This window comes from Desmodus rotundus, chromosome 8 (assembly GCF_022682495.2).
Source record: "Desmodus rotundus isolate HL8 chromosome 8, HLdesRot8A.1, whole genome shotgun sequence".
NCBI lineage: Eukaryota > Metazoa > Chordata > Mammalia > Chiroptera > Phyllostomidae > Desmodus > Desmodus rotundus.
Genome location: NC_071394.1, coordinates 129,333,523 through 129,349,213, shown reverse-complemented (window position 1 = coordinate 129,349,213; position 15,691 = coordinate 129,333,523). Strand labels below are relative to the sequence as shown.

The 15,691-nt window shown below is 43.2% G+C and overlaps 1 protein-coding gene across 6 annotated transcripts in view; it reads left to right on the top strand.

Moving 5' to 3' along the window:
* The first annotated feature begins 270 nt into the window (after positions 1 to 270).
* Positions 271 to 15,691, top strand: part of SETD2 (SET domain containing 2, histone lysine methyltransferase) — a 93,303-nt gene continuing 77,882 nt past the window's right edge. For 3 of the 6 annotated variants that reach the window (XR_008427462.2, XR_008427463.2, XM_053929394.2), the window contains exon 1: positions 271 to 784. Coding sequence is in view for 2 of the 6 variants with exons in the window: in XM_053929394.2 (XP_053785369.1) it covers positions 713 to 784 (72 nt within the window). In the remaining 4 variants the exon portion in view is untranslated. Of the gene's footprint in view, positions 785 to 1,526; positions 1,754 to 15,691 lie in introns of all 6 variants that reach the window. The other 3 variants (XR_011651502.1, XM_024566076.4, XM_053929395.2) reach the window with 2 other exon arrangements.

The window sequence follows — 15,691 nt, the reverse complement described above, 5'->3', positions numbered from 1 at the left end:
GACGAGATGGAGAGGCCAGGAGGAGAAGAAGCGAGAAGAAGAAACAATGGCGAGGGGCAAGGGAAGAGGGGCGAGGGAGGCGCGGCGGCCGTCTTACCTCAGAGCCCGAGGAGACCTCGGCCCTCGGCGCCCCTACGGACTCAGGTGCTCAGGGAGGGCAGGTCTTCGAGGGTGGAGAGGCAGGAAGGCTCGGGTGCCGGTGGGGTCCGGCAGCTCTCCCGACGTCGCCTGCCACCAACCCTGAGGCTCCCAGCTAGTAGCAGGGCCGGAGGGAGAGGGCGCGGCGCCGCCGCTCTCGGCCCAGGCCCAGCCGGCAGCGCTCGGGCCCCGGACCGTGGCTCCGGGAGGCCGCACACCGGGTCGGGCCGGTCCGCGGGCGGCGCCCGGCCCTGCCTGCGCCTGCCTGGGGCCGACTGGCAGCTGCCGGCGCGCTGACAGGCGTGGACGGTGCGTGTCTCTTTAAGAGGCCGGGCCTGTGCGGCCGAGGGGCGGGCGAGCAGCGCGTAGCTCCCCGACGAGTGTGGGGGAGAGAGCGGCGGGCGGGAGGGCGCCGGAGGGAGGGAGGGAGCCAACGAGCGACGCGGGCCGTCCCTGCCGCCGCCGCCGCCGCCGCCGCCGCGGTCGGACCAGCGGCCTCCTCCCCACCCCTCCCCTCCCTCGCGTCGCCTGGCCGCGGGGAGGGGGCTCGTGTCGCCGCCTCCAGCCGCTCCAGATGAAGCAGCTGCCGCCACAGCCGTCTCCGAAGATGGGGGATTTCTACGACCCTGAGCACCCGACCCCTGAGTAAGTATCAGCTCCGCGGCCTCTCGCTGCCGACGGCCGCCTCAGCCTGAGCCCGGGGTGGCGCGTCCTGACGGGCGGCGGCGCGGGCCGGCGCGAGGAGTAACGGGCCTGCGGTGGACTCGCGCGGGCGGCATGCGGGGCAGGCCCCCACCGCCGCCTCGCTCGGGCCGCCGCGGGTCGGCGGCGGGGCCCGGCGTTGGCGCCGCTCCTCGCGTCGCAGCGGCGGTTGGGCCGGGTCGGTGGGGGATGGGCGGCCACGGCCTCCGCTGCCGCCGCGTCCGCACGGACCGGGCCGGCCCGTGGCTCCGCCGTCTCCTCGGCCCCCAGCGGCCGGCTGAGGCCGTGCTGCAGGCACGGGGGCCGAGGCGGAGGAGCCGCCGGTGCCCGACTCGGCGAGACCGTGCTGGCGAGGGTAGGCCGCGAATCCCCGGGCTCGGGTGGAAGCCCGACCCGTCACCCGGCCTCCTGGCAGCGGCGCCGCGGACCGGAAGGGCCTAGCGCGCGCCGCTGGGGCCGGGGCAGCGGAGGGGCCCGCGCTGCACTTTCGGGCTTGATTTTTGTTTTTTTTCCTCCTGGAACTGGATCCCGGCCTCCGAGTGCTTCCGGCTACAGATTCTGCGCCTTTGGCACTTCGGTGTTGTAATGGTGGCGAGGTTTGTGCAGCCCCGGCGTCGGGGTGACACCGGGGTTGCTTTTCCGCCCGAAAGTGAAAGCCCGCCGAGGGGACACACACTCTCTTCCAGACCGAGAGCGCTGCACTCTCCGGGACGGACTCCGCTGCCTCGGTGACCGCACCCGCTCACCCCGAAAGGATGACTCTCCGCTCCTCGCGAAGAAGACTTGCTTAAGACCCGGCAGCGTGAGGAGTCCCCACGGGGACGTACCCTAGAAAACCGAAACGCGGGCGTGCCCAGCGGTGTCTTTCCCGGCCTGGGACGGTTTCCGTTTTGCTCGGGCGACGCCTGCGCCGGTACGTGAGACCTCAGCGAGCTGCCTCCACGGCCCGGATTCGCTGGTCTGTCCGCGGACTGGCGGGACTGTCGCTGCTCGGAGCTCTGCCTGAACCCCGCTCGCGGGTGGCGCTGGAAGGCCGGAGCGGCCGGAACGCTGCTCGGGAGCTCGAGGGGTGGGCTCCTCTCCGGACGCAGTTCGCGTCGGGTCTCCTCCGGCTCTAGTTTCCGAACCAGATCGTCCCACCTGGGTCTGCAAGTGTCTGGCTCGTAACAGTCCTCCGCTCGATCTCAGCCAAAAGGCGGCAAAGCGGTGGATCTCGGTAGTTCGTAGTTTGAAGAGCAACCCAGAGGGGTTCTGCTGGGGCGTTGATGGTCATCTCTGCACAAAGGGAGAAATTCGTATTCTGCCTCCCCAAAACAAAACCCAGCCCTCACTTGCAATAAGTTTTGTCAACGTGGCGTTTTCCTTTCATGGGCTCTTGCTTATGGGTTAATGGTGGCTTAATTCGATTGCTTTAACTTACTGTACCGTCATTGGTCAAATCGCAAAGCTGATGTTACAGGCTTTTAGTTTGGGGCTTGGAAAACCTAAAAGGAAAAAAACCTGCCATGGTCCAATAAACTTTTACTGAGCACTTGTCCTTTACAGAATAACAGGGTAGCCCCTGAATGGGCTGAGTGCCTGCTTTCAGTGCCTTCCCAGGTGGTTTGGCAGAGTCCAGAAGCTTTAAGCATCACATCCTTAACATTTCTTTGGGGAAAACATGAATTTTCATACTCTGTGGGAAAATGGACTCGAGAGCACCTTGATAGACCTGAGTGGGGAGGACTCGAGAATGTGCTATTGTTTTACACAGGGTCTTGGAGGTTTTTCTCTGCTTTTCTGTCTCTACCGCTTTGGATTGCTAAGAGTGACTTTGTGTGTGTGTGTACGTGTGTGTACGTGTGTGTACGTGTGTGTACGTGTGTGCACATGTGCACAGACCTGTCTGGACTGTTTAAAGAATGATAGAATGTTTTCTATCATTATACTAGGAGAACTGGAAGGGATCTCGGTAGGCATCCCGAACTTACCACCTATTCTGCAGATGCAGAAACTGAAGCCTAGAAAAGTGGAGTGACAGCAAACTCTACGAGGTGGTTCGTATAAGATAGTTAGTGTCTATACCATTGGGGAGAGAGAAAGCAGTATAGTGTAGGGTTAAAGACACAGGATTACAGAGTCAGACCTGAATTTGAACACTGGTTGAACCTTGGAAGAGTGACTTCATCTCTCTAAGCCTGGATTTCTCATCTTCGAAATAGGTATATAAGCAGCCTCATAAGGCTGTTGGGAGGATTGAATGAGAAAAATGTGTGAAAAGCACTTGGCACAGAGTGTGGCACGTGTAATTGCTTCTAGCTGGGGTCCTCCAGGGAAACTTACGAGTTAGGATTTTAAGTCAAGCATGAAAAGGTTAGGTGGGCTTGAGAGGGGGTGGGTGACATGGTGGCGGGAAAGAATGACCAGGTGCCCTTTTAGACTAGTTTGACATGATTCTTACATGAAAAAAGTTGAGGCACAAAACAGGCAAATTCTGTTTGAAGTAATAGTTGGGGCCGGGTGTTATGTTTTTGTCTTGTACCCCCTCTTTAATTGGGCACAGCTGTAAGACCTGGCTTTTTTCCTGGGGCATATAGGATTGTGTTTCAGGTGAAAATGGCTGTAATCACCTTAGTATCTGTGCTGTAAATGCCTGCTGTTGGGTAGGCCCAGGGCCAGGTGTTGAGGACACTGCAACTTAGGGCCAGAGTCTTTAAGGAACTCTTCTAGAGACAGGCAAGTTCTTTGCAGTGATAAAAGTGCTGTTCTTTGAACATGTGCATGTCTATTTTGTGCCAAACTTAGGCACACTAAGGGTTATATAAAACAAACTTTTGATTTTGTACTTGCTGGGCACCCACTGGTGTGGTAAACAGTAAATAATATAGCATGTTCAAAGGTAAGTGTTTTGAAAAATGGAGCAGTGCAAGGGGGATCCAAAATTTCTGGGGAAGATGTTACAGTTTGAAATGAGGCATATTGGGGCCCTGGCCGAGTGGTTTGGTTGGAGCATTGCCCTGTTCACCAAAAGGTAGTGGGTTCCATTCCCAGTCTGGGCACATACAGGTTGCGGGTTCGATCCCAGTTGGGGCATATGCACGAGACAACCCATTGATGTTTCTCTCTCTTGCCCCCTGCCCCCCCTTCCTTCCTCTAAATCAATAAAGATATCCTTGGGTGAGGATAAAAAACAAACAAACTGTAAAATGAGGTGGACTGGGTGAGCCTTTTTGAGAGTGATATGTAGGCAGAGACTTAAAGGGGAGGGAGTTAGTCATGGTAATACATGGTGGGAAAGCATTCCAAGAAGAGGGAATAAATCCATGGCACTGTGGCAGACCTAGTGAGTCTGTCCAGTATGACTAGAGTGGAATGAACAAAAAAGTGTAATAGTAGATTGGGTTGGGGTGGGGTGCAGATTTCACAGGTCTTTGTGGAGCTGTTAGTATAAGGACTTCTCAGAGCTTTCAACAGAGAAGTGACATGACTTGCTTTCACCTTCAGAAGGATCACTCATTTTGCAAGGGGGAATAATAGTAGAAGCTGGTAATCTAGGAGAGAGATGCTGGTAGCTTGTACCAAGGTGTTAGGTAACAGGAAACGGTGAGAAATGGTTGAATATTGGGTATACTTTGAAGATCAAACCAGCATGACTTGTTGATACATCAGATGCATGTGAGAGGGGGGCCAGGGATGATTGTAAGGTTTTTGGTCTGAGCAGTTAGAAAGATTGAGTTGCTGTCAACAAGTATAGGAATGGCTGTAAGAAGAGCAAGTTTGGAGAATAGATTAGGAGTTCACTTTTAGGCATGATGAGTTTGAGGTGCCTGTTTAGGTATTTGGGTTACTGATATCCAAGTCTGGAATTTAGGGGAAAGGTCTGGATGAGAGAAAAATTTTGTAGTATTTAGAACTTTGAGATTGGATGAGGTCATCCAGGGAGCCAGTGTAGAAAGAGAGAAGGACCCAGGTGGGTCCTTTTGGACTGCAATGTCGAGAGGATTGTTATGGTGTGTAACGTAGGAGTCTTAATGTGGATGGCGTCCATAAACTTAGGGGGGGAAATCACCTCTTCACTAACCTAACTAGTAGTTAGCATTTCTTTTAATTACTAATGTAAACAGCAAACTACAGTACTGCTAACAGTACCTGTGTTTTTATTACTAGTACAAATCACAGATGTTCTTATAATACATTGTGATTATTGTAATATCTCAAAATGTTATTTATGTTCACCATTACATTGAAATTACAGTAGATATGAGATCCACCACTAGATTGTTAAGGGGCATATTACTATTTTCACACATTAGGGTTTTTTGTCCCCGATGTAACTGGTCTCTTGTAATCATATGTATTTTATTTTATACATTAAAAAATATATTAAGCTGAGAAGGCATCCACAAGCTTCATCAGACTGCCAAAGTGGCCTAAGGCACAAAAAAAGTTATACCTCTATCCTCTGGAGCCATAACTCCTGGTTTGGAATCTTATCTCTTTTACTTAATAGCAGTATTAATCTAGGCAAGTATTGTTATGACTCTGTGCTTTGGTGTCCTTATTTATGAAATGAGGATCATACCAGCATTTTCTATAAAGGGTTTTATGAGGATTTAAAAATTAGGATTAATAATGAATGGAAAGATGCAGTGAGAAAGAACAGTACTTTACAAGGTACCATGATATGAAAAGCGTGGTGAGTTTGGCAAAACTAAAGTTTATTGACTGGGAAAAATATTACACCATCTTTATTTATTTATTTTTTAGATTTTATTTATTTATTTATTTATTTTTAGGGAAGGGGGAAGGGGTAGGAAAAAGAGAGGGAGGGAAGCATCAATGTGTAGTTGCTTCTTGCATGCCCCCAACTGGGGACCCCGCCTGCAACCCAGGCATGTGCCCTTTGGTTCGCAGGCCAGCACTCAATCCACTGAGCCACACCAGCCAGGGCTCAGCATCTTTAAATAAAATATAAAGCTGTGATGATAAACTCTCAAAATTCTCATAAGATACCTTAGCCACATTGGAGATGCCATAGGAAGCCAACTAAGAGAAAGTCTCTTAATGTAATTATCAGGTTCCACATATGGTCTAGACGTTTAGTAGCTTTGCATTCAGTACATGAATTAAAATGTTTGTTATTTTATAAGAGAAATAGTTTTGCAGTGATTGAGGTATGGTTCTACAGGCAGAGTACCGTCTTCCAGCTACTAAGGAACATGGGAGGCCAAACTACTACCTGGAGGGTTTTCTGGTAAGTACTGAAAGCCTCATGAGCTCTCCTAATACTTAGGATAGAGTATACTTCTCCAGCATCCATGTCCCTGTTGCTCTCGCCATTTCTAGATTTCAGGTGGGCCATTCTGTTGATACATTATGTCTTTAGCAAGGTATCAAGCAACTGTTGATACAGTTGTGTTTTCCTAGGAAATGCTCAAATGACTCAGACACTTTGTACATTCAAGATTATCAATCATTCTTTCCTAATTTCCTTAGTGGAATTTTGGTATTCCCAAATCTTTTCTGCCACCTTTCATTGTAGTGACTATTGATTTAATCCACTTCCCTTTTAAAAGTGGGAATTCATTTTGAGTTACTCTTTAACAGATACTATGATAATTTTTCTTCATCCTGATATTCAGTATTGTATGGACATTGTCAATGTTTTCAGAGAAGCTAGAATAGTCATATTCTGGATGGCAAAATATGACTAGTCTGGGTTACAGAATGAAAAGTTGCCCAGCTTTATTATTTCTGTCAATTCTTTCAGAGTGCTGTTGAGTACCTTATTTTGTAATGCACTAAGGGCAATTATTATTAAGACACTGAGAGACAATTTATATTGGAAATTGAACCATTCATACCTAAAGTCACTGAAAATCAGGTTTAGAATCCTTCTTTCTGAGATCCACTCCTGCGGGGGGAATCCTTACAGTTTTATTTTGAAAAAATTTCAAACTTGCAGGAGAGTTGCAAGAATGGTATAATGAATTCATTCCCATATACTTTCTGTGTAGATTTATGAGTAATTGAAATTTTGCCATATTTGCTTTATCTTTCTATATAGAAATATATACATGTGTTTCTTTTTCACTAAATCATTTGAGAGTAAGTTGTAAACATTATGATCCTTCACCCCTGAATATTTTATAGTATTACCTAAGAACAATCATTCTCTTAGGTAACTAATACACAGCATCAAATTCAAGCAATTTAACATAACAATACTGTTACTTTACAAACAGTTCATATTTAAATTTTGCCAGTTGTTACAGTAGTCGTCTTATTTGAGTCTAGGATTATACATTTCATCTAATCGTCCTGACGCTTAGTCTTCTTCTTTAATATCTGAGTGTTGAGCTTTAAATTCAACCTTTGGAGGTACTTTACTAAGATCTCTTTGTACTAACTATAAATGTGGTATTTTAGAAACAATAACAGTGTTGGTAGTATGTTTAAGATGGTTTCTTTTTTAAGTTATTAAAACAATAAATGCTTGTTGCAAAAGGGTAAGATAATACAGATGTTTATAGATGAAAAAGTGAAAGTCCACCCTTAACATCTCTTCCCTGCTCCACCTTTCCATTCCTTTTGTTTGATTTTTGTTTTTATATAAAGGGAGTCATAGTACCATACATAACCCTTTTTTCTGTATTTTGTATCATCTGCATGTTTGCATTTACATAAAAGATGTGCTCATCTTTTTTTTAAACAGACAATAATCTATACTATGGACGTACTATAGTGTTTTATTTTCTTAAGGTATCTGAGTATCATGTTAAGCAGTTTAAAAAGATCCTAATGACATGTTGTACTATGTGGAACGTGTCTCCTTTCAAATTTCCCCATGGGGTGAGTGTATCTGGTATTTATGATAGTGTTTTTTTGATTTTATTTAGAGTTGACCCCTATGCTTTTAAAAAAAAAAAAATTATTTTACTGTCCATGCTTACCTGGTGCTGATGAATTAAAGAGCTTTATTCCTGCTTTACTTTGGTTAGTTGCTTGGTTATTTAAAAAAGGAAACTCAGCGTATTTCAGTTCAGTCTCTTTTTTTTTTTTAAGATTTCATTTATTTAGTATTTTTTAGAGAGAAGGGAAGGGAGGGAGAAAGAGAGGGAGAGAAACATCAGTGTGTGGTTGCCTGTCATGTGTCTCCCACTGGGGACCGGGCCTGCAACCCAGGCTTGTGCCCTGACTGGGAATCAAACCGGTGACCCTTTGCTTCACAGGCCCATGCTCAATCCATGGAGCTACAGTTCAGTCTCTTGAAAATAGTTGGTTTGAAGCTGGCCAACTGAAAATTCAACAGGCTTGTTTCTCATAATGGGATTATAGTTGGACATCTACTTTCCTGGGTTCAAATGAGAGGCAATTAACCTTGTGTAATCTTTGGTTATTGTTCGATAATACAGTGTTGTATTTTGGTCCTTCAGTTTTGGAATTTATGTATAGTGTACTTTTGTTTAATTTGATAGCCTTTTAAAAAACAAAAATCAAGCTAACATTTACTTCAATGTCTTTTCCAACCAAGCAGATAATATATTGGTCGTTAGATGGAGGTTTAAAATTGGTCTGAATTACTGTAGATGCTTTTTATTTTAGAGTGCTTTTTCTGTCAGATTCTAACATCTCACAAGTGAATATGTCCTTGGAGTGGTGTGTGGGTGTTGGTAGGAAGGAGTGTGATCATGCTGGCAGGCTGCTGGGAGGTCTGTTTACTGGGAGCCTGCTGTGGACTTGCAAGAACCTGAAGCAAGTCTGGTTTCTGCCTATAGCTCTTCCTGCTGCCCACTTCCTGCCAAGTGGAGTTACAGCCTCCCTTTGGGGAAGGTTATATAGTAGTCACCAGTATTTGCTTCACAATTAGCTCTCCGGAGACCGAGAGATTAACTTGTGTTTTGAGTTTTTAGTCTGATATTTGGCCTCTTGGTGAATAGTTATTAATTACATGCTCTCTACTTTAGTTGGCAGATGACGTATGCCAGGTTTAAAATTTTTATGAATTTTGTGTTAATGTGAAGTAAAGCTAACATTTTTCATAAATTATATAGATGGCTGCAAAAAACCCTTTGTATCAAAATCCATTTATTCTGATCTTGAGCACACACAAAGACTTTATAAAATTGCCTGGTTAAAAAATATAACTCTGTCTCAGTGGATTGTAGCTCAGTGGATTGTGTACTGGCCTGCAAACCAAAGGTCACTGGTTCGATTCCCAGTCAGGCCACATGCCTGGGTTGCAGGCTGGGTCCCTGGCGGGGGGGGCATAACCACACATTGATGTTTCTCTCCCTCTTTTTCTCCTTCCCTTCCCTTCTCTCTAAAAATAAATAAAATAAAATCTTAAAAAAATATATAACTCTTCCATTAATTTATCAGTTTTAGACCAGAGTATCTATATCAACTGTGTAACATAAGCTACATATTTTATGGTACTGCTTCTGTGGTGAAAATAATGATAGTTATGAAGAATCAAGTCAACTGCAACATTTATTAAGCATGCACTACTATGTACTCAACTTCTAGTTACTGGGATTCCTCTATTTAAAAGGATAGTAAGTCTATGGCATGTTCATCGTGGTCTTTGGATTTTCTAGTACATGGGACTACAAAATTTCTTAGGTACTAGCAACAACCACACAGGTCTAAACTGTGCAAAGGAATGGATGAATGCTTAGGCTCCTATAAAATGTTAGCTTTTCTTTATGCTTTCTATAACTAACCACTTAAAGTATCTGAAAAGTTGGAGAATTATAACAATGCATATGCATATAAACATTTATTGATTGATTTTTAGACAGAGAGAGATGGAGTGAGAGAGAAACATTGACTTGTTTCACTCTTTCATTAATTCATTGGTTGATTTTTGTATGCGCCCTGACTGGGGATCGAACCTGCAACCTTGGTATTTTGGGTCAATGCTCTAACCACCTGAGCTATCTGGCCAGGGCTGTAAACACATTTTTTAAAGTTTTTATATGGAAAAAAGTAGTATAAGCACTGACTACATTTCACAAAAGCACATAGCTAACAAGTTTTGCAGCTTAGCATATCCTAAACTGAAAAATATATCCTATCACAGCCAGGTTCTAACTTGTGCCCCAATTTCATATCCTCTGACACTATTATTATCTTCTCTAATTATGAAGAAAAGTAGTCAAGGAAAGATGAACACCAAGTATTGGGTTGGCCAAGAAGTTCGTTTGTTTTTTTTCTGCAAGATGGCTTGTAGCAGCACTTAGTTGTCTTTAACTTCATTCAGAACAATTTTGTTAGGCTGTACTGTGACAGCTCTCATTTCATTGTACATTAAAAATTAGCAAAATTGGTAAATTTTTGTGTAGCCATTTTAATACTGAAGATGGAAGAAAATATGCAACATTTTCAGCATATTATGCCTTATTATTTCAAGAAAGGTAAAAATGCTTCCCTGGCTGGTGTGGCTCAGTGGGTTGCGTGCCAGCCTGTGAACTGAAAGGTTGGTTTGATTCCCAGTCAGGGCACATGCCTGGGTTATGGTCGGGTTTCCAGTTGGGGGGTGTGCAAGAGGCAACCAGTCACTGTAGCTCTTGCACATCCATGTTTCTCTCCCTCTGTTTCTCCCTCCCTTCCTCTCTCTAAAAGTAAATAAGTAAAATCTAAGAAAAAAAGAAAGGTAAAAATGCAAAACTGAGATGCAAAAAAAGAATTGTGCAATGTAGGGAGAAGGTGCTGTGACTGATTGAATGTGTCAAAAGTGGTTTGCATAGTTTCGTGCTGGAGAGATTTCTTGCTGGATGATGCTCCACGGTTGGCTAAACCAGTTGAAGTTGATAGTGATCAAATCAAGACATTGGGAACAATCAACATTATACCACGTGGGAGATAGCCGACATATTCAAAATATCCAGATCAATAAAGTTATTGGTGAAAATGAATAATGTCTTTTTATTTTACAGAGGAAAACTGAATGGACTTTTTGGCCAACCCGATATTTCTTGGTAGTCTCATTGCTTCTCTAGTGCATGCAAGCAATACTGTAATTGGGGAAACATTGGTTTTATATTCAGCTGCCATTGTTTCAGTGTTGATATTCAGCTGTTAACATTACTTCCTTACACAAACTGCGGTTAATCTGCCAAAAAGACTATACTGTACTTTTCATAATTCTGACACTAGGTTTCCTGAATAATTATACAACAATAAAAGTTTTTTATTTTTATTAAGGATTTTATTCATTTATTTTTAGAAAGAGGGAGAGAAACATCAATCAACTGCCTTTCGTTTGCACCCCCCCCCCCCCCCCCCCCCCCCCAACCCGGACTGAACCCGCAGCTCAGGCATGTGCCCTGAACAGGAATCGAACTGGTGACCTTCACTTTGTGGACATTACTCAGCCCACTGAGCCATGCCAGTCAGGGCTGTTTTTATTTTTTAATGGATATGATAAACTTAAGTTTAAAGAGTATACCTATTATAGTTATGTTGGGGAAAATTCAGAATTACATTTTCACTTATTTGTAACAAAATATTTTATTGTACCTCAACAAAATTTATCTGTTTACTATAGATAATTTGCCTTTTGTTGAGAGGGGTCGTGTTTATTTTATGCCTTTCTCACGCCACACATACTGCTGTGCTGTTGCTTGTGCTTTTGTCTTGTTATCAGTGCACGCTGTGTACAGGTGGTGAGGTAATCTAGTTTGTGGGTGCTCTTAGGACTTGAACTCATGCTTTTTGGACAAATGGACAGAGCTCACATGTAGCAATAATGAACATATTTGTAGGAGCATTAGATGTCAAAGAGATTCATTCCTCATTGTTGATAACGAGGGAATCGAAGTAGTTGTGGATTAACAGGAGAGGCTATGTAATTACGGGTACTTTGAAATAAGAAGTTTCCATGTAACTTGCTTAGATGTCTATAAATATTTTCTGTACTTGAAGAATTGTTTGAAAAATGGGACCATTATTACTCTAACTTAAGTTGTATATTAAGACCCTAACTTAATGCTTCTCAGATTCAGAAATTTGCATTATTCACAGTTAATTTAAAAATCAGTGCTTATTTTGTGGTACTATAGAGGTAGAAGGAAGGTATACAAGATTGGTGAATACTTAAAAAGAACCTAGATCATACTGTACTTTGAAATTTCCCTGTTAGTAAATTTTCTTATCTTTTGTCCTCATTTTAAAAAAGTTTGAGGAGGGTAAGTGATACTATGCTGTTTCAGTGAAGTTTCAGGTTAGTTACAGTTTTTCTTTTTTTAAAGATTTTATTTACTTATTTTTTAGAGAGAGGGGAAGGGAGGGAGTGAAACATTGATTGGTTGCCTGTATTACTTGCCTCTTGTACACACCTCCACCAGGAACCAAACCCACAACCCAGGCATGTACCCTGACTGGCAATCGAACTGGCAACCCTTTGCTTTGCAGAACAATGCCCAACCAACTGAGCCACACTGGTCAAGGCAGGTTATAGTTTAAGCCTAAGTTTACTGAAGTTATTTTTTTGAGGTTACCAATGAATATAATATTTTGATTTTGTAAAAGGCACACTTTAGAACAGGGCTTTGCAAATGGGACAGTGGGCCAAATCCAGCCTGCCTGCATGTTTTAGTTACAGCCTGTCAACTGAGAATAATTTTGTTTTTTAAATAGTTAAATGGAAATATTACAAGTTTTCAGGAAAGCGTGGCTCATCCCAATTTTTGCTTTTTAAAGTGATTTGATAAAAAGCTTACTCTAACACAATTTAGCATTAGAGTGATTAATGTCACAGTTACATTAGAGTAATTATTTCTATTTTGTGTTTCTCTAGTATAACCTTTTAAGAAAAGAGCTTTAAGCTCACAGGTTGTTTTAATCTTTTATCAGTCAGGAAAACAATTTAATGTAAGGAATTGGTTAAAAGGATTTTTGGAGAACTGAGAAAATGAAAAGGGGACACTGAGGTAACAGAGAAAGGCAGAAAGTAATTTATAGCCACTGGGAGAAAAAAGGGAAGAGGTTATGATTTCCAGAACCTAGAAGCTCAGGGTAGGGCCCTGCAGAACTGGACCTCTGAGGAAGTTGGGTGTTCGGCTACTAGGTGCTGCAGTTTGTGAGGAGTTGCAGTCAGCCTCGTTTGGGATTGGGGGGGAAAATGTAGAAACTGGAATCAATACTGGGGTGAAATGCATCGATGATTTATACGTACACATAGGACCCGTGACCAACAGGAGGGAGCAGATTCCCTCTTATTCTAACAGATTTAGTCTTCCTCTATGTAGCACATGTGGTTAGTGTCAAAAGGAGAAATGTAGTTTACAGGGTTCTAATCATACTTTCACAAACAAGAGTGTAGGAAGTGTGGACTAGGAGCTGAAGGAAAATTTCTTAATAAATGACATGTAGTCTAAACATTTTGAAAATTTCCCAAAGCTCCAGGTAAGAAATTATTCTAGTGTATTTTCAGGATCTGAGAAGGTAAAAAAAAAAAATTTCTAAAGAATTTTGGATGAACATTGTGAAGTTTCTGGAGGCCTTTTTTCCTTCTTTTCCTTTTTCCATCTCCTTTCTTCTTCCTCCTCCTTCCTATCTCTTCCTCCTTCCTCCTCCTCCTTTCTTCTGTCTTGTTGTCTATGTATGCCCCACATGTTGTACTCTTCTGTAGGAGGCTTAAACATGAAATCCTGGCCTTTGTTTACCTAAGTCTATTGGGTAAAATAGTAGTAAAAGACTGTGGAGTGAAGAATAGAACTTTATTAGGTAGCAGTAAAACCCTAACGTACAAAAAGTTGGGATTTTCTGAATATGCTTCCACCTAAGATTGTCTACTAACCCATAGGAGAAAATAAGTCTAATCATCAATTATTTAGGGATAAGGGGTTCCAAATAGGATCAAGCCAATGCGTGGATGTTTTAGGTTAGTGTTTCTTGAACTGTGTGTGGTTAAAGACCAGGGCTTTTTTTCTTTCTCTTCAGGATATTATGGACTGATACTTTTAAAACATATAATAAAAATGAATTCCTAGGAAAATGAAGGGAAAAACTTAGACATTCAGAATACAGTGCCACTGATGGAAGTCAATATCTTGATTGTTATGGTGGTTACATGAATCCATACATAATAAAATTGCGTAGAACTACACATACACACACAAATGAACATGAATGCAGGTTAAAAGGAGTGGCAGAAACTGAGTAAGGTCCAGTCTGGTTAACAGTAATGTACCCAATTTCCGTTTCCTTGTTTTAATAGTGGACCGTGGCTATATAAGATGTCACTGTTGGAAGGGGGCTGGGTAAAGAGTACAGGGGACTCTTTGTACTATTTTTGCAACTTCTGTCAATCTGTAATTATTTCAAAATAAAAAGCTTAAAAACACATAAGCCTATTGATCACTGGTCAAGGTCAGATTGCTGTAAAAGTTACTAAACTTCAGTCTCAGTTTATGTGCTTGTGGACATATAACAAAACTCAGCCAACTGGCACTGGCCTGAAGACTACAGTTAAGTGAATAAACCCTTTTCCCTCTGTGATGCCTCCATATTTTTGTGTTTTCAGTCTCTCCCTACCTTTCATCTCTCACCTCCACTTCTCTACTCCTCATTTGATCAAAATTATTTACTGTGTACCTTACCAATGCAATTTTTTTTTTATCCCCAGGGGTATCAATCCCAATAAACCTGGGGATAAAAAAAAAATGAGCAGGGCCTTTACTATTTATGCTTATTTTCTAATAGTAGAGACTTGCTAATCAAAGAATCCTATAAAGCCCTGGCTGGTGTGGCTCAGTGGACTGAGTGCCGACCTGTGAACCAAAGGATTGGAGGTTCGATTCCCCATCAGGGCACATGCCTGGGTTGTGGGCCCGGTTCCCAGTAGGGGGCGCGCAAGAGGCAACCACACATTGATGTTTATCTCTCTCTTTCTCCCTCCCTTCCCCTCTCTAAAAGTAAGTAAATAAAACCTTTTTTTTTTTTAAGAACCTTATAAATATGTAACTCAAATTGTTAACTATATTTCTCATTTACTGAGCAATAACTATGTACTGTGTGCCAGGCACTATATAGAGGATTTTAAATAGGTATTTTTCCTTTTGGGGGGGGGGTACCAAAGTACTTTATATGAAGGAATAGTACAAATGAAAGAACATAAGTGGATGATTTGGTGCAAGTTATAGAAAAGGTAAAGGTAACTCCAACATGCACGTACTGCTTTGGTGATCAGGGAAGTCACGTCAGTGGCAATGGGAAGCCAGTCTGAGGTTTAATTATCTCTCATCATTGTCTCCCAGAGTCAGTCTCGATGAAGTCACACAAATGAGGGTCATTTTGTCAGTGGCCAGTTTGTGCAATTCTAGTAATGACTGATTCAGTTTTTTCCAAGTGTAATGCACATTCTGTTGCATTCAGTCTATTCTCCCAGTCGTCAGGTCTGGTTTCTTGACATCCTGAAGGAAGATTTGGCCACTTTGTTGACTCTGCAGCTTGATCAGTTTCTCAGCATGTTCTCTCTCGTGAGATTGGTGAAGAAAATATTTGGCAAAGTTCTTTAAAGCCACATGGTCAAAATAGTAAGACATGGACAGGTAGACGTAGGAAGCATGAGCTCCAGGTTGATCTTGTGGTTGATGGCCTTTGAGTCCTGGTGGTAGTTCTGGCACACCTGTGATGTGGATGTGGGTTGTAATGTTTGAGGAGGGGTGGCTGTGCAGTGCTGGAGTGGTGGTGGTGGGGGGTGGGCCTTGAGGTGCCTAAGGGCGCTGTGAAGAGGTGGCAGAAGGCTGGATTTGAGTGGCTGGGATGGGGGTTAAGCATTAGTTCTGTCCAAGCACTGTAGAAGCAGGAAATCAAGGTCACTCTCTGCAAAGTCTTAGACATTTTCTCCGCTCCGCTCCCCTCC